The sequence below is a fragment of the Hyperoodon ampullatus genome (genome assembly GCF_949752795.1).
Source record: "Hyperoodon ampullatus genome assembly, chromosome: 1".
Taxonomy (NCBI): domain Eukaryota; kingdom Metazoa; phylum Chordata; class Mammalia; order Artiodactyla; family Ziphiidae; genus Hyperoodon; species Hyperoodon ampullatus.
Window position 1 is genome coordinate 85,230,519 of NC_136914.1, and position 24,614 is coordinate 85,255,132.

Consider the following 24,614-nt stretch of genomic DNA (forward strand, 5'->3'; position numbering starts at 1 on the left):
TATGAACAGGTTGATACTTGATAATAGGAAAAATTTAGAAGGCAGTATTTTACCTATAGTCTATAATTAACTTCCTGTAATTTTTAACTGATAAAAATGTTCCTTATAGTTATTTCATCTTTGTTACATTATGTGAAATTGCCCAGTGACTTTCAGACTTCTTTGACTGCAACCCACTTAAGAAATACTAATGATCTAGTATATATATAGATTATTATATGTAACTGAAAAGTTTTCACAAAAAGTGCTTATTCTTCATTATGTGCAGTACTCTTTGATTACTTTCTATTTTCATTTTTTATAAAATGCTGGTTTCACCAGTGTTTGTAAAACACCGAACCAGCGTCTAATTTGTTTTTTTTTTTGCGGTATGCGGGCCTCTCACTGTTGTGGCCTCTCCCGTTGTGGAGCACAGGCTCCGGACGCGCAGGCTCAGCGGCCATGGCTCACGGGCCCAGCCGCTCTGCGGCACGCGGGATCCTCCCGTACCAGGGCACGAACCCGCGTCCCCCGCATCGGCAGGCGGACTGTCAACCACTGCGCCACCAGGGAAGCCCCAGCGTCTGATTTTTTATTGAAACTTCAGTTCATTTTCATTTAGGCCCTAAGCAATTTAAATTGTACTAGTACGATTTAAACAGACCAGTAATACCTATACAAGGTATCCTTTAGACAAAGGGTTGACATTTTGTCATCAGTTACTGATGAACTATCTTAGAGATAAAGCTGGGTGGTTACAAGTGTAACCTGTCCTATTCTGTACTTGGAGTAAACTTTTTTTTTTCTGACGCCGTTCAGTGCATTAGGAAAAACAGTTTTCTGTGGAATTCATTAGTGAATCCACTTAAAACTCAGCATATGTTCATCTTCAAATGTGTCTTCCAATGTGCATATTTATATTTAGTATGTTTTCCTATATTTTTGGTTTTAGTCAAAGCAGTCCTTAAAAAGAGGGAATATGGACCAAAGTACACTCAGAATAATTTCATCACTGGAGTCAGAGCAATGAATGAGTTCTGCCTCAAATCCAGGTACAGTAATTTTTTAAAAATTGGGTAGTTTGCTCTATCTAATCTAAATAACCAGTTATTTCCTAGAATTTGTTACCCGCTAACATCCATGTGGAAACTTTACCATGGCTCCTTCCTAAATTGAAGAAGTATTTTTATTCAGTTAAAAAAATGTTACAGGGCTTCCCTGGTGGCGCAGTGGTTGAGAGTCCGCCTGCCGATGCAGGGGACACGGGTTTGTGCCCTGGTCTGGGAAGATGCCACGTGCCGCGGAGCAGCTGGGCTCGTGAGCTGTGGCTGCTGAGCCTGTGCATCCGGAGCCTGTGCTCCGCAACGGGAGAGGCCACAACAGTGAGAGGCCCGCGTACCGCAAAAAAAAAAAAAAAGTTACAATTTTTAGCTTACTAAACTGAAGGCTGCTCCAGCACGAGCAGTTCCAGTGTTTCTTGGCTACTTTAACTCAAAAAGGTAGGTTCTTCAATATCTTTGTGTCACACAAGAACCTTAGGAGTTTTATTGTTATGTTAATATGTAGCAAAATTATCAATAAGATTATTGCATATTTGTATAACTTTAAAATTTTGGTTTTTTTGGTAAAGCAATTTTATTATGTTTATGTTCACACTCCAGCTGTGATTCATGTTGAGTATAAATTATTTTCCTTCTTTCTGGTATCTTGTTATTAATTTTCTTATAATTAAAGAGATTTAGTGAGGTATTTTACACAAATTTAAACTTTTCCCCCTCTTTTGTGTGTTTACCTAGAAGAACCATATTTATGTGCAAGATTTCTTGGCAATTTCGACATCAGATGACCTAGCCTCCCCCACCCCACCCCACCCCCAGCCCATGGTCATATCGTCTATGGTATAATATCAAGAAATAAGGATTCCTGTAATCAGTTTTATAACTTACATAACTATTGAAACAACAACCAATTATAATAATGATATAAAACTATATTCTGTTTCACATACAACAATTTTGTGAGTTAAGTAGGTTAGGTATTGCTATCTCCACATTATAGACCAGGGAACATAATAAAGAGTGATGACGTAGCTTATTTAGTGAGTCAGTGACAGAGAGGGAACCAGAATATATATCTTTTGTTACTTGGTCCAGACTTTTTTTATTGATGTGTGATGGTTGATTGTTGAACTTACTTTATTTTATTTTTACTTTTTATTTATTTACTTTTTGACTGCACCACACAGCTTGCAGGATCTTATCCCTAACTGGGGATTGAACCCAGGTCATGGCAGTGAGAGCCTGGAATCCTAACCATTAGGCCACCAAGAAACGCCCCAGATTTTTATTTATAGGTCTTTTCGTTGCTATTACAAACTTTCCTTAGGAAGACCAATGATCAAATTTAGTATGACTATTTAGCAGTGACTTGATGAATGTATAAACCTTTCAGAATTTAAGAGAAAGGAAAATAATTAAATAGCATGAAATTGACACATATTCTTTATAACTTGGTATCTATGAATGATATTACCACTTAGTATTAATCTGGATATAAACAAATGACTGTAAATTTTAAATTTAAATTCTTAAATAGAGGGATAATACTCTAATGCATGTTCTTTCCACTTTTCACTTTCTTTCTTCATACATCAGACATTGCAATGGTGTGTCCGTAGCAGATAAAATGCAAGCTCTAATAAAGGAATTGACTCTCTACATATTATGTTATGGTATCTATATTGAGCATCAAGAATAATTCTTAGTGTTTCAACTGTCTCTAAGTCACTTTTGTGTACAAAATGTCATCTTTAAACTGCTTTTTACAGGCTATACAGGTTTAGCTATTAAATTGAGGATCAGTGTAGTGGCTTTTATCTGCCCGTAATCCTTTTAAGTACATGAACCACATGAACCTTGTCTGAATAAATTCAACATGTTTCTTTCTTCAGTGATCTAGAACAACTTCGAAAAATCAGACGACGAAGTCCTCATGAAGATACCGAGTCCTTTACTGTATACTTGAGATCAGATGTGGAGGCAAAGTAAGAATATAGTTCTTTTAGAATAAAAATACAAGCTGAATTTGGGATTAATAAAAATGTATTTTAGACAGACTCAGAATTTTTAAAATGACATGTTTTAAAAGCAGAATATTTTTACATTTCTAAATTTATCTGAGAGTTACTAGTATGTACTAGTTAGCAAAAAAGTCATAATTTATGAGAAAATTTGCTGTTGAATTTACTCTTATTGTTTAGATTTAATTTAGAAAAACTTAAGTGCTTTATATTTTTCCTAAAGGACCTTATGCTTTGTTGTTAAATTCTCATATAGTTTTAGTTATCTAGATTTAAATATTATAATAAAGTCATTAAAATTGTCATTATTGGTGGTTGTGTGTACACAGATCTTTGGAAGTTTGGGGAAGCCCTGAAGCTCTTGCCAGAGAGAAAAAACTTCGTAAGGAAGCAGAAATAGAATATAGAGAAAGTAAGTATATTAAATTTACAGCTAGGTTAACTGAAAAGCAACTTGTAAGTAAGACCTGTGCCTATGATAACTATGCCCTCCTTAGTGGTTGCCCACCTCTTGGCTTTGGCTTTGTTGCTTCTAGCAAATACCAGTTTTCATTTTGGGATTCAATTATTTTATAAAAACAGTATTAATAATTTGTTTTCTCCTCTATAGCTTTTTTCTTTTCTTTTTTTTTTTTTTTGCGGTACGTGGGCCTCTCACTGTTGTGGCCTCTCTCGTTGCGGAGCACAGGCTCTGGAAGCACAGGCTCAGCGGCCATGGCTCACGGGCCCAGCTGCTCCGCGGCATGTGGGATCTTCCCGGACCAGGGCACGAACCCGTCCGTGTCCCCTGCATCGGCAGGCGGACTCTCAACCACTGTGCCACCAGGGAAGCCCTAGTTTCTTTTTTTTAAATTTGTTTTTCAGTGAGGTTACATTGGTTTATAACATATATTTCATGTGTACAACATTATATTTCTACTTCTGTTTACCCTACAGTGTGATCACCACCAAAAATTTAGTTTCCGTCTGTTACTGTACAGTTGATCCATTTTACCCATTTCACCCTCAAGTAACCACTACTGTTTTCTTTACCTACATTTTTGGTTTGCTTTGGGTTGTTCATTTATTTCATTTGTTTGTTTGTTTGTTTTTTATATTCCACATGAGTGAAATCATATGGTATTTATATCTCTCCATCTGACTTGTCTCACTTAGCAGATGGCAAGAGTTCACCTTTTTTATGACTGAGTAGTATTCCATTGAGTAAAAATACCACATCTTTATCCATTCATCTGTTGTTGGGCGCTTAGGTTGTTTCCATATCTTGGCTATTGAAAATAAATGCTACAATGAATATAGAGGTGTGTATATCTTTTCTAATTAGTGTTTTCATATTCTTTGGATTAAATACCCAAAAATGGGATAGCTGGATCATATGGTAATTTTATTCTTAATTTCCTGAGGAATCTCCATACTGTTCTCCTTAGTAGGCTGCACTAATTTGCATTCCCATCAACAGTGCATATAGTTTTCCTTTTCTCCACATCCTCACCAACACTTGTTTTTTCTTGCCTTTTTGATACTAGCCATTCGAACAGGCGTGAGGTGATGTCTCGTTGTGTTTTGATTTGCATTTCCCTAATAATTAGTGATGTTGAACATCTTTTCATATTCTATTGGCCATCTGTATGAAAAAATGTCTTTGGAAAAATGCCTATTCAGCTCCCCTGCATTTTTTAATTGGTTTTTTTTTGTTGTTGTTGTTTAATTGGGTTGTCTATATTTTTTGGATATTAACCCCTTATCAGATATTTCATTTCTTTTCCCATTCATTAGGTTGGTTGTCTTTTCATTTTGTTGATGGTTTTTTTTGCTGTGCAGGAGCTTTTTAGTTTGATGTAGTCCTGTTTGTTTATTTTTGCTTTTGTTTCCCTTACCTGAGGATATATAGCTAGAAAGATAGAGGGAAGACCGATGTCAGAGTGTACTGCTTATGTTTTCTTCTAGGAGTTTTATGGTTTCAAGCCTTACATTGAGGTCTTTAATCCGTTCTGTGTTGATTTTTGTTTAAGGTGTGAGATAATGGCCTAGTTTCATCTTTTTGCATGTAACTGTCCCATTGTCCCAATTTTCCCAACTAATGAGTTGAAGAGACTGTCCTTCTTCCATTGTATGATATTTGCTCCTTTGTCATAAATTAATTGTCCATATATGTGTGGGTCTCTTTCTGGGCTCTAAATTCTGTTCCACTGATGTATGTCTCTGTTTTTTTGCCAATACCATGCTGTTTTGATCACTATGGCTTTGTAATTTAGTTTGAAATCAGGGCATATGATACCTCCAGCTTTATTCTTTTCTCTCAGTATTGCTTTGACTATTTGGGGTCTTTTGTGGTTTCATAAAACTTTTAGAATTTTTTGGTTCTATTTCTGTGAAAACCGTCCTTGGGGTTTTGATAAGGATGTGTTGAGTCTGTAGCTGAAATGTTTTTTTTTTTTTTTAATTGGCTTATAGTTGTTTTACAATGTTGTGTTAGTTTCTCCTGTACAGCAAAGTGAAGTAGAGTTCCCTGTGCTATACAGCAGGTTCTCATTAGTTATTTTATACATATTAGTGTATATATGTCAGTCCCAATCTCCCAATTCATACCATCCCTCCTTTCCCCCCTTGGTGTCCATACATTTGTTCTCTATGTGTGTCTCTATTTCTGCCTTGCAAACAGGTTCATCTGTACCATTTTTCTAGATTCTACATATATGCAGTCATATACAATATTTGTTTTTCTCTTTCTGACTTACTTCACTCTGTATGACAGTCTCTAGGTCCATTCACATCTCTACAAATGACCTAGTTTTGTTCCTTTTTATGGCTGAGTAATATTCCATTGTACATATGTACCATATCTTGTTTATCCATTCGTCTGTCAATGGGCATTTAGGTTGTTTCCATGACCTGGCTATTGTAAATAGTGCCGCAATGAACATTGGGGTGCATGTGTCTTTTTTTTTTTTTTAATAAATTTATTTATTTTATTTATTTGTTTTTGGCTCCTTTGGGTCTTGGTTGTGGTGCATGGGCTTCTCATTGCAGTGGCTTCTCTTGTTGCTGAGCACAGGCTCTAGGCACGCAGGCTCAGTAGTTGTGGCTCGCGGGCTCTAGAGCACAGGCTCAGTAGTTGTGGCACATGGGCTTAGTTGCTCCATGGCATGTGGGATCTTCCTGGACCAGGGTTTGAACCCATGTCCCCTGCATTGGCAGGCGGATTCTTAACCAGCGTGCCACCAGGGAAGCCTGCATGTGTCTTTTTGAGTTATGGTTTTCTTTGGTTATATGGCCAGGAGTTGGATTGCTGGGTCGTATGGTAATTCTGTTTTTAGTTTTTTGTTTTGTTTTGTTTTGTTTTGTTTTGTTTTGTTTTTTTGCAGTACGCGAGCCTCTCACTGTTGTGGCCTCTCCCGTTGCGGAGCACAGGCTCCAGACGTGCAGGCTTAGCGGCCATGGTTCACGGGCCCAGCCGCTTCGCGGCATGTGGGATCTTCCTGGACCGGGGCACGAACCCGTGTCCCCTGCATCAGCATGTGGACTCTCAACCACTGCGCCACCAGGGAAGCCCTATTTTTATTTTTTAAGGAACCTCCATAGTGTTCTCCATAGTGGTTGTATCAATTTACATTCCCACCAACAGTGCAAGAGGGTTCCCTTTTCTCCGCACCCTCTCCTGTAGCTGAAATGTTTACCTTTTTTTTTTTTTTTGGCTGAACTGCACGGCTTGTGGGATCTTAGTTCCATGACCAGGGATTGAACCCGTGCCCTCTGTAGTGGAAGTGCAGAGTCCTAACCACTGGAGCACCACAGAATTCCATGAAATGTTTACTTTTGATGAAAGAAATATGTGTGAGGGTCAGGGAGCCCCAGAATTGTGGTATCACTATTCAGTTACTGGCTTCCATTGGGTTTCTTTATAGGCAGTACAGGTGCTAATATAGGATATGATGAAATCTTCAAGTAGGGCATAATCCATTGGGGAATTAGATACTTGTACTACAGTTACAGTTCTGTTACTCTATGGAACTGAACGGTAATGTGGCAGGATTAAAGCAGAGATAGACGTGCTAGTGTCTGCAAAAATTAGACTTTTTTTTTTTTTTTTTTTGGTCAGGCTTTATTTAGGAGGATTCTGACTTCTTTAACTATATTTCTAAGTTCTGCATAGGACCAAGGCTTAAAGGTGACAATATTTCCTTCTCCTCATGAGTTGATGAAATTTCTAGGTGGAAATTATGAGACAGTTGTCAGTAGCACAGGAAGAAAAGGGGTTGGGAGAGTTTTTTGAGTGTGTGGGTGTTCAGTGTCAAGAGGGACAGCAGTGGGTAGGAAGGAGATCAGGAGATCGGGAAGAACGTGAAGAAGACATGAAAGGAAGAAAAGAACAAAGTAGGCAAAGTCGTGGTGCTCAACTTCACTTTGGCCAGTGGAAACATCTCAGATTGGCTCCGAAGTACTTTTGTCATAATCCAGGTACTGTTGTAGCATCCTTGCTTTTAGGTACAATAAGATGTTTCAGGTTTATTTAGTATATTCCTGCCCCAGATTGAGAATCCGCCATTTCTAATAGGAGACCCTTTCCTTTTAATAGGAAATAAAATTGAGAGACCTGTGGGCATTAGGGATACTCATTCTTAACAGGTTGAGGTATTTTTAAGGTCTTTTCAGTGGACAGAGCTAGGAAATACTTTTTGTTTCTTAAGAAAAAATACGTAGGTTTTTCTGATAAACATTGTTTCTTTTCTTTTTGTATCTCTTACACTGAAAATCTTATTTCTTAATTCATTAACATAATTAATTACATTTTTGGTTTGTTCCTATATGTGTATACACACAGAGAGAATACAGTGTAGTTTCAAACTAACAGGATCGATATTGCTGTCAAGGTGTTTTAAGATTTCTGTTTTCCTTTTTGTCATTATTATATATCCCACTAGGGATATATAGTCAAATGTCTACGCTTTAAAGTCACTTTTAATTTCTCTTTGTATGCATAAACCATCTAACAGATGTAAAATTAGCTTCATTTGTTTCATTTTGCTTTAGATGTTGAGAAATTATTTTTATTTTATAATTTTGTAAAATGTTTACATGATTCCAAAGTGACCTTTACTAGACAAAACACTTCAGAGAAGTTTAGCTCCCATGTCTGTCTTCTCTACCCTACTCCCTCTCTCTAACATAGGTAACTGTTTAAAAAATTAGTTTGGGGTCTTTCCTGGTGGTGCAGTGGTTAAGAATCCACCTGCCAATGCAGGGGACACGGGTTCGAGCCCTGGTCCGGGAAGATCCCACATGCCACAGAGCAACTAAGCCCATGCACCACAGCTACTGAGCCTGCACTCTAGAGCCTGCGAGCCACAGCTACTGAAGCCCGCGCGTCTATAGTGCGTGCTCCACAACAAGAGAAGCCACCACAGTGAGAAGCCTGTGCACCACAACGAAGAGTAGCCCCCGCTCGCTGCAACTAGAAAGCCCATGCACATCAACAAAGACCCAACACAGCCAAAAATAAATAAAATAAAATTAATTAATTAAAAAAAATTTAGTTTGGGGGTTATTTTTTCCATTTAAAAAAATGCAAGGGCTTCCCTGGTGGCGCAGTGGTTGAGAATCTGCCTGCCAATGCAGGGGATACGGGTTCGAGCCCTGGTCTGGGAAGATCCCACATGCCACGGAGCAACTGGGCTCGTGAGCCACAACTACTGAGCCTGCGCGTCTGGAGCCTGTGCTCTGCAACAAGAGAGGCCGCGATAGTGAGAGGCCCGCGCGCTGCGATGAAGAGTGGCCCCCGCTTGCCACGACTAGAGAAAGCCCTCGCAGAGAAACGAAGACCCAACACAGCCAAAAATAAATAAATAAAAATAAATTTAAAAAAATGCAATAAAATAGCATACATACTGGTAATTTAGACTCCCCTTTTCATAAATAAGGCATACTATGCATACTTTCTGTGCTTGGTTTTTTTTTTTTTTTTACTTGATAATATGTCCTGGAGAATATTCCATAGCAGGAAATAGAGATATTTCTTCATTTCTTTTATAATACTCCAGTTTGGGGGGTACACCATTGTTTATTCAGTTATTTCCTCCTAGGTCATTTCCAGTATTTTGCTAGTAAAATAATGATAACCATGAATAGCCTTGTACATATATTAAAGGAGATATTTAAAGTACAGAATTTGAGAAAGCACGGTAATAGAAAAATATTTTTTCCTGTATTTTTAAACTTTGAGCTAACAATGAAGAATTGGTTCTTGTATTTTTTAGTTAATACTGAGAAGAGAATCTTAGCAGACTGCCTTTATCTCATTACAAAAATACAACATACAATTTATTATTTTAACTGTTTTTATGTGTACAGTTCAGAAGTGCTAAGTATATTCACATTGTTATGAAACATTTCCAGCAAATGTTCTTCTGGAACCTTTTTCATCTTGCAAAACTGAAACTATACATGTTAAACAATTCCCTTCTCCCTCTCCCTCGAGCCCCTAGTAACTACTATTCTTTTTTCTACTTCTATGAATTTGACTACTGTAGATACCTCACATAAACGGAATCATACAGTATTTGTCTTTTTGACTAAGTTATTTCACTTAGTATAATGTCCTCAAGGTTCATCCATGTGACAGGATTTCCTTTCTCATGAAGTCTAAATAATATTCCATTGTATGCATATACCACATTTTGTTTATCCATTTATTCGTCCATGGATGTTTTGGTTGCTTTCACTTCTTGCCCATTGTGAATGGTGCTACTGTGTGCTGCTGTGAATTTGGGTGTGAAAATACCTCTTTGAGACTGTGCTTTCATTTTTTTTGCATATATACCCAGAAGTGGGATTGCTAGATCATATGGTAGTTTTTAATTGTTTTGAGGAACCTCCATGTTTTCCATGGCAGTTGCAATATTTTATAATCCTACCAACATACTCAAGATTTCCAATTTCTCTACATCCCTGCCTATACTTGTTACTATTATTATTATTTTTTTTGGCTGTGCTCTGTGGCGTGCAGGATCTTAGTTCCCTGACCAGTGATCAAACCTGTGCTCCCTGCATTGGGAGTGTGGAGTCTTAACCACTGGACCACCAGGGAAGTCCCTATACTTGTTATTTTCTGTTGTTTTTGTTTTTGTTTTGATAGTAGCCATTCTGATGGGTGTGAAGTGATACCTCATTATGGTTTTGATTTGCATTTCTCTGATGATTAGTGATACGAGCATCTTTTCATATGCCTGTTGGCCATCTGTATATCATCTTTGGAGAAACGTATTCAAATCCTTTGCCTGTTTCTTAATCAAGTTGCAAATTCAGATTTTTTTTTTTTTTTTTTTTTTTGCATTACGTGGGCTTCTCACTACTGTGGCCTCTCCCGTTGCGGAGCACAGGCTCTGGACGCGCAGGCCCAGCAGCCATGGCTCACGGGCCTAGCCGCTCCGCGGCATGTGGGATCCTCCCAGACCGGGGCACGAACCCGTGTCCCCTGCATCGGCAGGCGGACTCTCAACCACTGCGCCACCAGGGAAGCCCCAGATTTCTTCTAATAACATATTTTTGTTGGTAGCTAGTAGAAGATGATTTAACGTAGTCTTAGAATAATTGTGTTAATCTAAAATGTGACTGATAAGAATATGTATGACCTAAATGTATTGTGTAATTCTTTTCTTATAGGGTTATTTAGAAACCAAAAAATATTGAGAGAATATAGAGAGTTTCTGGGAAATACCAAGGTAAGGATATCTTTCAGTTAATGTTATGTGTGTATGTGTTGCACAGAAAATCCTAGTTTCAGTCCATGGTGAAAATCTAACATGTCTGTGATCCTATACTAAGATTTTCTTAAGTAGATTGTAATTTACTGAATTACAGTCTCTTTGCTTCTGTCTGTTTTTCTTAAAATTAAAAAAATTGGGACATAAGTTCTTTTTAAATTCATAACTGTGTTATACACATAAGCATATAGATATAGATGATTTATTTTGTTAGATTTTTAGCAAGATTTAGCTCTTGTATACACCTTTAATTTCCTTTATTCTTTTTCCTTCTACTCTTAACCTTGTTTAACATTCAAAGTGCTAATCCTCTGCTTGTACCCAAGAAGCTCAGCCCTTAGAGGAGAAAATTGCACAGCCATTTTGATGATTTTTTTTCTTTATTATATGAGTGTACAAAATCAATGGACACTCAATATTTGTCAGTCTTACTAAACTTCCGTAGTATGTTCACTCTCCCATTCTGTGAGATACTTATTGCATACCTTTTCCTCTCTTCCCAAACTTCCTGCAGACTCACTTTCCCTCTTCAGCTGATGACCTTGTTTTATATTTCATTGAAAAAAATAGATCTAATCTAATAGAAGTACCTTATCTTTCCATTAGCAGACTTACTACCTTATTGACAAGTGTGCCAGAATAACTCTGTTTTCCTTCCTATCAGAAGGAAATTAATATTGGGACCAGTATAGAAAGTTTACCTTTACTGTCCCACTTCTTTATTTTATTTTTTTTAAACTAGATTGCCTGTTTATTATTAAAGGATGTATAGTTCAGGAACAGCCAGATGGAAGAGGTGCAGGAGGCAAGGCATGTGGGATGGGGCTGCAGAACTTCTGGGCAGCCACTCTCCCTGAACCTCCACACATTCACCAAACCCCCTCCTTTCAGGGTTTTATGGAGGCTTCATTACATAAGCATGACTGATTAAACCACTGGCCATTGGAGGCTGAACTCAATCTCCAGCCTCTTTCTCAGCACTGGAGGTTGGAAAGTTATAACCCTCTAATTACATGGTTGGTTCCTCTGATGACCAGCCCCAAATCTTACTTTTTTTTTTTTTCAACTAATTTTTGTTGGAGTATAGTTGCTTTACAGTGTTGTGTTAGTTTCTGCTGTACAGCAAAGTGAATCAGCTATACGTAGACATATATCCCCTCTTTCTTGGATTTCCTTCCCATTTAGGTCACCACAGTGCACTGAGTAGAGTTCTCTGTGCTATATAGTAGGTTCTCACTAGTTATCTATTGATATTTTATACATAGTAGTGTATATATGTCAATCACAATCTTCCAATTCATCCCACCCCCCCTTCCCTGCTTGGCATCCATACGTTTGTTCTCTACATCTGTGTCTCTATTTTTGCTTTACAAATAAGTTCATCTGTATCATTTTCCTAGATTCCACATATAAGCGATACTATACAATATTTGTTTTTCTCTTTCTGACTTACTTCACCCTGTATGACAGTTTCTGGGCCCACCCACGTCTCTGCAAATGGCACGATTTCATTCCTTTTTATGGCTGAGTAATATTCCATTCTATATATATTCCACATCTTTTTTTATACATTCCTCTGTTGATAGATGTTTAGGTTGCGTCCATGTCCTGGCTATTGTAAACAGTGCTGCAATGAACACTGGGGTGCATGTATCTTTTTGAATTATGGTTCTCTCTGGGTTTATGCCCAGGAGTGGGATTGCTGGGTATATGGTAGTTCTATTTTTAATTTTTTAAAAATATTTATTTTTAATTTAATTAATTAATTTATTTATGGCTGCGTTGGGTCCTTGTTGCTTTAGTTTCGGGGGCTACTCTTCGTTTTGGTGCACGGGCTTCTCATTGCAGTGGCTTCTCTTGTTGTGGAGCATGGGCAATATGCAGGCTTCAGTAGTTGCGGCACATGGGGTCAGTAGTTGTGGTTTGTGGGCTCAGTAGTTGTGGTTCGTGGGCTCTAGAGCGCAGGCTCTGTAGTTGTGGCGCATGGGCTTAGTTGTTCCGCGGCACGTGGGATCTTCCTGGATCAGGACTCGAACCCTTGTCCCCTGAATTGGCAGACGGATTCTTAACCACTGTGCAAACAAGGAAGTCACCAGCCTTGTTTTTGTCCATTCTTCATACGAAACTTACTTCTGTTTGAGAATCATTGAGTGTGTTGTATACTCTGCCTCAACCGTTTTTCTTCCAGATTTTTCATGGTTGCCTCCTTCTCATCACTGAACTTCTTTCCCTCACTGTTCTAACTAAAATAACCCTCTCCATCATATCCCCCCAACACTATTCTCTCAGTCTCTGTTTTAGTTTCTTTATTATATTTATCACTATCAGATATGACGGACTTATTCTCTATCTTCCCATACTAGGCAGTGAGATCTATGAAGGCAGGGACTCTGTTTTGTTTACTGTTGTGTCCCAGCATCTAGAACTGTGCCAGGCATATAGTACTTGTACAATAAATATTTCTTGAATAAATTACATAAGGCAGAATATATGACATGCTTCAATAGAAAAGTAAAGTACAATAGTAAATGTGTAGCAGAGTGAGTATTCTTTGTGGGGGACCAAGGAAGGCTTTACGTAGAAAGGTGACACTTGGCCGGATATACAAGAAGATTAGTAAAGCTTGCCCAGGTTGCGGTGGAAGATGATAGCATTCCAAGGAGAGAAAAGAGCAGGAGGAGAAACACAGAAAGTATAAATTCAAGGAATAGCAGAAGAACATTTGACTGAAGAAAAATATTTTCCCTGAATATGTTCTTGTTTGATTTCCTTTTGTTTTGGTGTGTTTTGAAATTAAACACATTGTTATCACTTGATGTCTTTGGTCTTTAGAGAACAGTCATGAGTTAAATTAGAGCAACAAACTTGTTGGCTTTGGCTGTTCCTTTTATTATAAGTTAAGAAGTTGCTCAAGAAATGGGAAAATTTTAGAGTGTTTCAGTGCAATACATTTTTATCACTTTACTTCTGTTTTTTATGTAACCAACTCAGAATTTTTCCTGAAGTAGGCAGGAAATGAATTACAAGGAAATAAACAATTAAGGTTCTGCAGAAGGACCCACATGTACTTTCAATTTCCATCTTCTCACATCTTAAACAGGAAATTCTAGAGAAAAAGAATTAAATAAGTAAATCTAGTTGTTTAGAGGCATTGATAAAGGAGGTATTTTCTGGTGTGTCAAGAGTCACTTATTAGCGTCACAATGCTTCTCTGGGAAATGTTAGAGATTTTTTGTTTTTGTTTTTGTCTTATAGCCACGCTCTAGAACGACATCAGTTTTTTTTAAGGGGCCAGGAAAGGTGGTGATGGTTGCCATTTGCATGTAAGTACTGAAATATAAGCCTTTTAAAATAGAAATATTTTTAATGTATATATCCTTGAATGTATAGATTTATTACTTGGTATCTAGATAAAGATAAAGGTGCTATCTGAAAATTTTTCTCTCATTTTCACTGGCATTTATAGAAGTCTGTTTTAAAAAGTTGAATTGGCCAAGGTTATTTTTAGAGTAACTAAAGCAACCTGGGTTATAACTACTGAAGAGTACCTGCACTTTTATTTTTCTCCCACTTAACCTTGGTAGAACATAATTAGTGCTTTTGCCTCTTTCTTTTTTCCTCTTTCTTTTTTTTTTTTTAACTTTTTATTTTATATTGGAGTATAGGCAGTTAACAATGTTGTGATAGTTTCAGGTGCACGGCAAAGCGACTCAGTCATACATATACATGTATCCATTCTCCCCCCAAACTCCCCTCCCATCCAGGCTGCCAGATAACACTGAGCAGAGTTCCCTGTGCTATACAGTAGGTTATTCATTTTAAATATAGCAGTGTGTACTCCTCTTTCTTCTTGATTCCTATTATTTTGCCTATCTTTTATCTATTTTACTGAATAATCTAATTTAGGATGTTTGAGCATTAATTCCATAATTCATTAGTTTGTTCTTTTATTTCTAAAATACATATGTTACATGTGTCAGGAATTTTGATATGGTCTGGAAATGTAAAGGTAAAACACATAATTCTTATCTTCAAGGATTGGGGGGACACTAGACTAGAAGAAGTCATTTGTAATAATACAGAAAAGAGAGTGTTAGTAGGGATGGAGAGTCACGGTTAGTTTCAAAGAGTATTTAGGTGGTCTGGTTAACGATGGTGCCCAGGTTTCTGGTTCGGACAATTGGATAGATATTGCACCATCACTGAGAGAAGGAATGCTGGAAGGAGGGGGCAGGGTGGGAGAAAAGGAAATAATGAGTTCCTTTTTGAGTTTGAGTTATTTACAGGGCACCCAAGGGGAGTTGGTCAGCAGAATTAATTCTTTTCATTAATAAAACAGGATTAACAATGAAAGCTTTTTACATTAGAGGAATGTATGTAATGTATATAAACTGCTTTGCATAGTACCTGTTACATAATATGTACTTAATAATTATTATTGTTAGTATATATGGCTCTGAAGCTCAGGAGGGAGATCTGGATTAGAGATATAGAATCAAGAGTTATTAGTATATAGATGATAAAGCCATAGGAGTAGTTAAGATCACCTGGAGAATGTGTATGTAGTGTATGAGGAAGGAAAAGCCCTTCAGAAAAAACCTTGAAGAACACTAACATTTAAGAAACGGGTAGAAGAAAAAGATCCTGCAGAAGAGACTGAGGAAGAGAAAAGAGAAAGATAGGAAGAAAACCAGGAGTATTGTGGAAATCAAGGAAGACGGTGTTTTCAGAAAATAGTGGCAAATGCTTCTGTGAGATTAAGGAAAATATTAAAATGTTTTCAGGGATTTAATAGCAATAAATAGTTGATATATTGATAAAAACAATCTTATGAGGTGTTAGCGGCAGAAGCCACTGTTTAGTGGATTGAAGACTGAGTGCAAAGTGAGGAAAACTGAGACAGCAAGAGTGGATATAATTCTTTCAAGAAATTATTTGAAATTGAGGAGAGGAGAAAAGGGTAGCTGGAAGGGGATGTACAGTTTCCTCATTTATAAAATGAGGATGTAGTAACTACTACAGTGTTAGCATGAGGATGTAGTAACTACTACAATGTTAGCATTTGTATATTAGAGTTATAATAAAACATGGTAAGTGACTATAGTATAGTGCCTGATGTAAATTATACCAGTTATTACTGTTGGAATCTGAGTACAGCTGGCTTCCTCAGAGCTAACCATGTTTATTTTAGCATGTATGGCCTTCTCGTATGACACAGACTATTTGGTCTAGTTTTGTCTTCACCTCTGGCATCTGCCTAATTAAATAAACCGACCTTCACCAACGTCTTCCCTTTGACACTGGCCTACTGAACAATACCAAGTGCACATAAGACACATAATTTCCTTTCTGATTCCATTTTGTTCATATGTAGAACACCCTCTTTTCTCATCTTCTCAAAACGTACTTAAGTAATTTGCTGGCACGTATCATGCCTCTTTCATTTAAATATTTAATGAAACCATAATCTGTATTCTTCAAATTTGTACTCCTGTTTCCTAAAACATAGTAAATCTTAAAGGCTAGGGATTCTTTCTAATTTACTTTGAACAGAATCGTGTGTGTGTGTGTGTGTGTGTGTGTAAATTAAGTAAGCTTTTAATGGGAATTTTTATTTAAACCTATGCTAAGTTATTTTCTCTTTCTCTCCTAGCAATGGATTAAACTGTTTCTTCAAATTTCTTGCCTGGATTTATACGGGTTCAGCAAGTATGTTCTCAGAAGCTATACACTCTTTATCTGATACTTGTAATCAGGTGAGGGGTAAAAGCTTCTTTCTTATTAAAGTAATATTTTTTTTGAGACCTTAGTCTAAAAGTTGACATATTTAAAAATGGAATGATTCCTATAGTTGGGTTGTAGAAGAAAATGAAAGTTGTTTTACTTTTGAATGATGACGTACATAGAAATATGACATAGTATTTGAAAGCAGGTTGTTACGCTTTAAAAACGTTTAATAATCAAATATGAAGTGTAAGATTATCAGTCACAGAGGCTATTGTAGAAGAGATTCTTATCTTAGGTAGAAATTTGGTCTGTGAATGAGTTCTTATAACTGTAAGAGCCAGTGGATTTAAGTGTTTTGAATAAAGATATAAAATAGTCACATGTGATTGATGAATTATAATGATTTTCACCTTAGACTAGTATTTCGATTTTGAATACTACAAATCTAAGCCTTTTTTAAGAACACAACATTTCTACTTGTATATTATTTCACATTTTAAAAAATGTGGCCTGTTAGGAGAAAACCTTTTTAGTATTTATTTATTTATTTATACTCCTGTTATGTAAGAACAGATTTGGGAGAACTTACAATAAAAGACACAGGTATAATAAGAATATTTAAGACAAAGTTAAAAATAATAATAAAATGGTAAGAAGCAGGGAGAGCAATCTTAATAAAATTAAACCTGAGAACTCATGTAACTCACTGTCAAATGGATTAAAACGTTTTGTAAAAGTAAGGAAAGAATACAGGCATTTGCTATTAGTACTAACAGTCATTCTCTTGAATTAAATTTTTATACTCAGTAAATATTTAATAACTACTATTGTATAATATTTTGCCCGTTGAGTGGGGGGAGAGGAGGGTGGGAGAAATATGACACACAGTACCTATTTTGTTGAAAGCTTATGTGAACATAAGAAAATTAAAATGTGAAAATATTTGTACATTTGGCCAAGGAGATGTGTACATATTATTAATTTTAGTATTAGTTGTTATTTAAAACATTGAAGACAATTTTTTTTTAAATTTATTTATTTTATTTTTGGCTGTGTTGGGTCTTTATTGCTGCTCATGGGCTTTCTCTAGTTGTGGAGAGCGGGGGCTGCTCTTTGCTGCGGTGCATGGGCCTCTCATTTGCAGTGGCTTCTCTTTTGGCACTAGGTGCGCAGGCTTCAGTAGTTGTGGCAGACGGGCTTAGTTGCTCCGCAGCATGTGGGATCTTCCTGGACCAGGGCTTGTACCCGTGTCCCCTGTATTGGCAGGCGGATTCTTAACCACTGTGCCACCAGGGAAGCCCTGAATAAAATTTTTAAGTGTCTGTACTCTGAAATACTATTTAGGGATTTAAAAGCATGTGGTAGGATAGATAGTGGGAAGCAGCCACATAGCACAGGGAGATCAGCTCAGTGCTTTGTGACCGCCTGGAGGGGTGGGATAGGGAGGGTGGGAGGCGGGGAGACGCAAGAGGGAAGGGATGTGGGAACAGATGTGTATGTATGACTGATTCACTTTGTTATAAAGCAGAAACTAATAAAAAAAAAAGCATGTGGTAGATAGCTATTATGTACTGATGTGGAATAATAACCATGATATGAATAAAAAAATCAAGTTGCAAAACATTATGTACAAAACTTATGTTTCTAGCCATGATGGACTAATGAGGATTGGACTTAGTCTTTTGCTATAAACAGCTAAAAAACTAGACAAAATATATTAAACAATATTTTCAAACATTGGACAATAGCAGTGCAAGACCATGATCCCTGAGGAAGGGGAACAGGTGAATTGAACTCTGTGATTTCTCTGGTGTTTTGCTTGGAGGCGCATTTGTGATAGTGGAACAGGGTGGGAGACCCATCATTGAGTTGAGAAGGTAGAAATTAGGGTTAATGAGTCTGAAGTGGCTACAAATTACAAGGCTACAGAAGTCTACATAGGGTTTTCCTTGAGTTGAATCTTTGCTGAGTGTTAGATTACACATGTGTAGGGTAAAGCTCCATGAAACCAGGTAGAGAACCAGCAGGGAGTGTTAAGCTGAGTAATTCCTAGAGTTCACAATGGGCTTGGATTAATTAAGTTCTGAGGTTCTGAGACAGAGAGTCCTGATTGATTACCCAGGCCAATAGAAGGCTCAGACCTTAGTGGTAGGGCTAAATTATCTTAGTTGTAAAGACTCTTCTAGAACAGGGATCCCCAACCCCCAGACCGCAGACCAGTACCGATCCTCGGCCTTTTAGGAACTGATCCACACAGCAGGAGGTGAGCAGCGAGCGAGCAAAGCTGCACCTGCCACTCCCCATCGCTCGCATCACCTCCTGAACCATCTCCACCCCACCCCACACCCTCCGCCACTGGTCCGTAGAAAAATTGTCTTCCACGAAACCAGTCCCTGGTGCCAAAAAGGTTGGCAACTGCTGTTCTAGAACCTTTCTAACAAAGCTCTAAGGGATCACACTGATTTACAAGTAACTTAATTACCTGTGAGAACAAAGCCCCACATGCTATTATAAGGAAGACAAAATCCAGACACACAGTATAACATTCACAATGTCAGCATCTAATAAAAAAAATTATTAGACAACCATGAAGCAGAAAGTCTGACTCACAACCAGGAGAAAAATTAGTCAATAGAAAGACTCAATTGACATATGATAGAATTAGCAGAAAAGGATAAATGGCTATTATAACTACGTTCATGTATTGAAAAGAAAATATGAACATCATGAAAAGAGAAATGGAAGATACAAAGAAGAACCAAATGGAACTTTTAGAGCTGAAAAATATATCTGATGTGAAAAATCCACTGTATAGAATTAACAGCAGATTAGACATCGTGGAAAAAATGATCAGTGAACTCAAATATATGGCAGTAGAAAACATTCATACTAAAACTAGAGTGAAAAGAGACTAAAAAAGATGAAGGGAGCCTTAGACCTGTGGGACATTATCAAGAGAATTCTATCAAACATTTAACGAAAAAATAATACCAGTAGTACACAGACTTTCAAATATAGAGTAGAAGGAAACACTTTTCAGCTCCTCTAGTAAGGCTAGCATAACCCTGATACCAAAACCTTAAAGTTATTCCAAGAAAAAAAAAAAACCGGTATCTCTCATGAACATAGATACAAAAATCCTTAAGATATAATCACATTGAATCTAGCAGTACACAAAAATGGTAATACATCATAATCAAGTGAGTATTATTCCAAGAAGCATGGTTAGTTTAACATTCAAAATCAATAGAAGGTTAATATACAAAAGTCAGTTGTAAGGGCTTCCCTGGTGGTGCAGTGGTTAAGAATCCGCCTGCCAATGCAGGAGACACGAGTTCGAGCCCGGGTCCGGGAAGATCCCACGTGCTGCGGAGCAACTAAGCCTGTGTGCCACAACTACTGAGCTTGTGCTCTAGAGCCTGCGAGCCACAGCTACTGAGCCCCGCGCGCCTAGAGCCTCTGCTCCACAAGAAGAGAAGCCACCACGATGAGAAGCCGGCGCACCGCAATGAAGAGTAGCCCCCGCTTGCCGCAACTAGAGAAAGCCACGCACAGCAACAAAGACCCAACACAGCCAAAAATAAGTAAATAAATAAATTTATTTTAAAAAAATCAATTGCATTTCTACTATCAGGAAACAAATGGAGAGTGAAATTTTTAATAAATTCCATTTATGATATTAAATACTTAGGAGTAAATTTAACAAAAAATGTGTAAGACTTTAACACTGAAATCTTAAAATGTAACTAGGGGAAATTAAAGATGACCTAAGGAAGTGGAGAGAGATACCATGATCATGGATTTGATAACTGCGTTAATATGTCAAATTTCCCTAAATTAATCTATAGATTTCATATAATCCAGCATATTCTTTTGTAGAAATTGACAAACTGATTAAATTCTAAAATTTATAGGGAGGGACTTCCCTGGCGGTCCAGTGGTTAAGACTCCACTCTTCTATTGCAGAGGGTGTGGGTTTGATCCCTGGTTGGGGAACTGAAATCCTGCATGCCGCATGGCGTGGCCAAAAAAATAATAATAATAATAAAAAATAAAATTTATATGGAAATGTAAAGAACCTGGAATATTCAAGGCAATCTAAAAAAAATGAAAGAAATTTGGAGGACTTTAAGACTTATTTCAGAGCACAGTAATTAAGACAGTGCGGTATTGGCACAAGAACTGACAGACCAGTGGAACAGAATAGAGGGTCCAGCAACAGACCTTCAGTTACATAGTCAGTTGATTTTTGACAAAGGCACCAAAGCAATTCAGTGAAGAAAAGAAACTTTTCAACAAACGGTATGGGAAAGATTGGATATCCACATGGATAAAAACACGAAGGACCTTGATTCCCACTCATGCCGTGTACAAATTTAAGGTGGGTCACAGACCCAAATGTACAAGCTAAAACTATGAAAATACTAGAAGGAAACCTAGGAGAATATCTTCTAAGCCTTTGGGTAGGCAGAGATTTCTTAAACAGAACACAGAAACAAAACCATAAAATAAAAAAATTTACAAATTAAACTTCATCAAAATTAAATACTCTTATTAAAGGACACTTTTTTTGTGGCTGCATTGGGGCTTTGTTGCTGCACATGGGCTTTCTCTAGTTGCAGCGAGCAGGGACTACTCTTCGTTGCAGTGCACAGGCTTCTCATTGCAGTGGCTTCTCGTTGCGGAGCACAGGCTCTAGTGCGCAGGCTTCGGTAGTTGCAGCATGCAGGCTCAGTTGTTGTGGCACACAGGCCCTAGAGCGCATGGGCTTCAGTAGTTGCAATGCATGGGCCCAGTAGTTGTGGTGCATGGGCTCAGTAGTTGTGGCTCGCGGGCTCTAGAGTGCAGGCCCAGTAGTTGTGGCGCACGGGCTTAGTTGCTCCGTGGCATGTGGGATCTTCCCAGACCAGGGATTGAACCTGTGTCTCCTGCATTGGCAGGTGGACTCTTATTTATTTATTTATTTATTTAGTTTATTTATGGCTGTGTTGGGTCTTTGTTGCTGCATGCGGGCTTTCTTTAGTTGTGGCAAGCGGGGGCTACTCTTTGTCCTGGTGCCGGGGCTTCTCATTGCGGTGGCTTCTCGTTGTGGAGCACGGGCTCTAAGCACATGGGCTTCAGTAGTTGTGGTACGCGGGCGCAGTAGTTGTGGCTTGCAGGCTCTAGAGCGCAGGCTGTAGTTGTGGCGCATGGGCTTATTTGCTCCATGGCATGTGGGATCTTCTCAGACCAGGGCTTGGACCCGTGTCCCCTGCATTGGCAGACGGATTCTTAACCACTGCGCCACCAGGGAAGTCCCTGAAGAATACTTTTAAGGCAATAAATAAGCAAGCTGCTCATAGGGAGAAAATATTCACAAAGCATATAATCTGACAAAGGACTGGTATCCAGGATAAATAAAGAACTTGTATAACTCAATATTAAAAAGACAATCCAGTCTTTTTAAGAAGCTGAAGACTTGGAAAGGTACTTCACAATGATACCTGAATGTGGTTGATGGACACACAAAAAGGTGCTCAACACTATTAATCATCAGGAAATGTATATTGTAACCCCAACAAGACATCTCCACACATCCACTATTATGGCTAAAATTTAAGAGCCTGACAATCAAATATTGGTGAAGATGTAAAGCAGCCAGACTTTTTAGACATTGCTGGTGGAGTATAAAATGTTACAGTCACTCTTAAATTTGTCAGTTTCTTGTAAACATAAGCCTACTGTTTGACTTAGCAATTCCACTCCTAAGTATTTACCAAGAGTATTGGGAACAAATGTCCACAAAGACTTGTATAAGAATGTTTCTAGCACCATAAATGTGCTATAATGGGCAAAAAACTGGAATCAACCCAAATGTCCATCAACAGTGGGATAAACAAGTTGTTGTATAGTCATACAATAGAATATTATCTAGAAATAAAAAGAAATACTTATCCGTCAGTAGCATATATGCATCTCTAACAGTATGTTGAATAAAAGAAGGTAAATACAAAAGAGTAGTTACTGTGTGATGCCATTTATATTAAGTTCTAGAATAGAACTTTGGCTTTAATCTTTGGGGGAGAACAGGATTAACGATAGTCTATGATACCTTATTTTTATAAGAAGAACTAATAAATAATGGCCCATATTCAACTTATGAAACATTTGATATCTCACACTTCATTGCACAGCCAACCTGAATATTAAGTATTTTAAAAATAATTGAACACTCATTGACTATTATGTAAATATTATAAACACAGATACATATATATAGTGTGAATTGATAATGAATTGATTATGAATATTTCATTATGTTTTAATATACAGATTTTAAAATTATATGTTCTTAATTTACTCTCATTCTCTTAGTTTAATTCACTGAAAAGCCATCATCTATGTTTTAGGTAGTTTTGACTCTCTTTTCCTTTGGAATCCAGTAGAAAAAAACTTGTAATATTCTGTGTATTTAGGATTGGATTTCCGATACCAAAACTTAAAAATCAGTATAAGCCTTTTTTTTTTTTTTTGGCCGTGCCGCAAGGCATGTATTGTAGTTCTCCGACCAGGGATCAAACCCACACCCCCTGCATTGGAAGTGTGGAGTCTTAACCACTGGACCGCCAGGGAAGTCCCTGAATGGACTAGCCATTTGCAAGGTGGTATAATCCCCATGTATTTTACAAGAGGGAATGTTTCTATAAATGCCCAGTAACCTACAGAGAAACTTCATCCATGAAGAATTTGGTAATCTTGAAGACTTAACCTATTTGATTATTTGATACAATACTGAAAAAATGCAAAAAACCCAGCTTAGTCGAAAAAAAATCACATAGGGTATGCACTCAAGCTTTGTATTTTTTATTAAATAAATAATTCTAGTGTAATCTTTTTTTCAGATTTCTAAATTTACATCAAATTAAGAGAAAGGATACTAAGTGCAAGCATAATATTGAGCGGTACCAGTGGATAACTTTTTAACAAAAGATACAATCAAAAAACAAACAGAGGGCTTCCCTGCTGGCGCAGTGGTTGAGAGTCCACCTGCCGATGCAGGGGACACGGGTTCGTGCCCCAGTCCCGGAAGATCCCACATGCCGCAGAGCGGCTGGGCCCGTGAGCCATGGCCGCTGAGCCTGCGCGTCTGGAGCCTGTGCTCCGCAACAGGAGAGGCCACAACAGTGAGAGGCCCGCGTACAGCAAAAAAAAAAAAAAACCCCAAAAAACAAAACCCCAAACAAACAGAAATAAAAGGAAGAAAAGATGAAGGCAAGGGAGAAAGGAAGGAGAGAAAGGTGGTAACCAGGATTAAAGACTTGCATTTTTGTTATATTTACTTTAGACTTTTTTTCCTTAGAGAAATAAAATTTTAGTTATGACTAGTCTTCCATCTTTATTTCTTCCTTCCACACCCCAGTCACTGCTCTATATACATTGATGTGTATACTTCATGTGCATGGTTTTTCAGTTTTACTAGAAATGTAAATGTATCATGTCCATATACAGTTTGTACTCACTCTTACTGTCTTTGGGACTTCCCTGGCGGTCCAGTAGTTGAGACTTCGCCTTCCAATGCAGGTGGTGCGGGTTCGGTCTTTGGTCGGGAAACTAAGATCCCACATGCCTTGCAGCCAAAAAACCAAAACATAAAACAGAAGCTATATTGTAACAAATACAATAAAGACTTTAAAAAAAATGATGCATGTCAAAAAAAAAACAAAAGAAAAAACTTTTACTGTCTTTTATTTGTGCAGCTATACAAGTTATTCTTCCTTTAAAAAATCAGGTATTACAGACTACCCTAAACCTACTTCTCTCCTCAGAGGTATAAACAGAGTTAAATGTGAGTTCTTTCAGACCTTTTCCTGTGCTTTACATTATATTGTCATTTACAAAAACTACAAAACATAATTTCTTTTGTATTGTACGTACCGTTCCTAAACTTGCTTTTTTCCCGTCCACTGAATGGTATGTCTAGGAGCTTTCACCATGTCAGTACAGAGAGCTCTATCCCCTTTTACACTGTTGTAGAAGTAATTTATGGTTTGGTTATACCATGATTTATTTTGCCACTCCCCACTGAAGGA

The 24,614-nt window shown here is 37.7% G+C and overlaps 1 protein-coding gene across 2 annotated transcripts in view; it reads left to right on the forward strand.

Moving 5' to 3' along the window:
* SLC30A9 (solute carrier family 30 member 9) overlaps positions 1–24,614 on the forward strand; it is a 71,407-nt gene that overhangs the window by 21,075 nt on the left and 25,718 nt on the right. For both annotated transcript variants that reach the window (XM_079706053.1, XM_079706054.1), the window contains exons 4-9: positions 932–1,031; positions 2,930–3,022; positions 3,388–3,470; positions 10,718–10,776; positions 14,074–14,141; positions 16,472–16,574. In XM_079706053.1, coding sequence (XP_079562179.1) covers positions 932–1,031; positions 2,930–3,022; positions 3,388–3,470; positions 10,718–10,776; positions 14,074–14,141; positions 16,472–16,574 — 506 coding nt within the window. The remainder of the gene's footprint in view (positions 1–931; positions 1,032–2,929; positions 3,023–3,387; positions 3,471–10,717; positions 10,777–14,073; positions 14,142–16,471; positions 16,575–24,614) is intronic.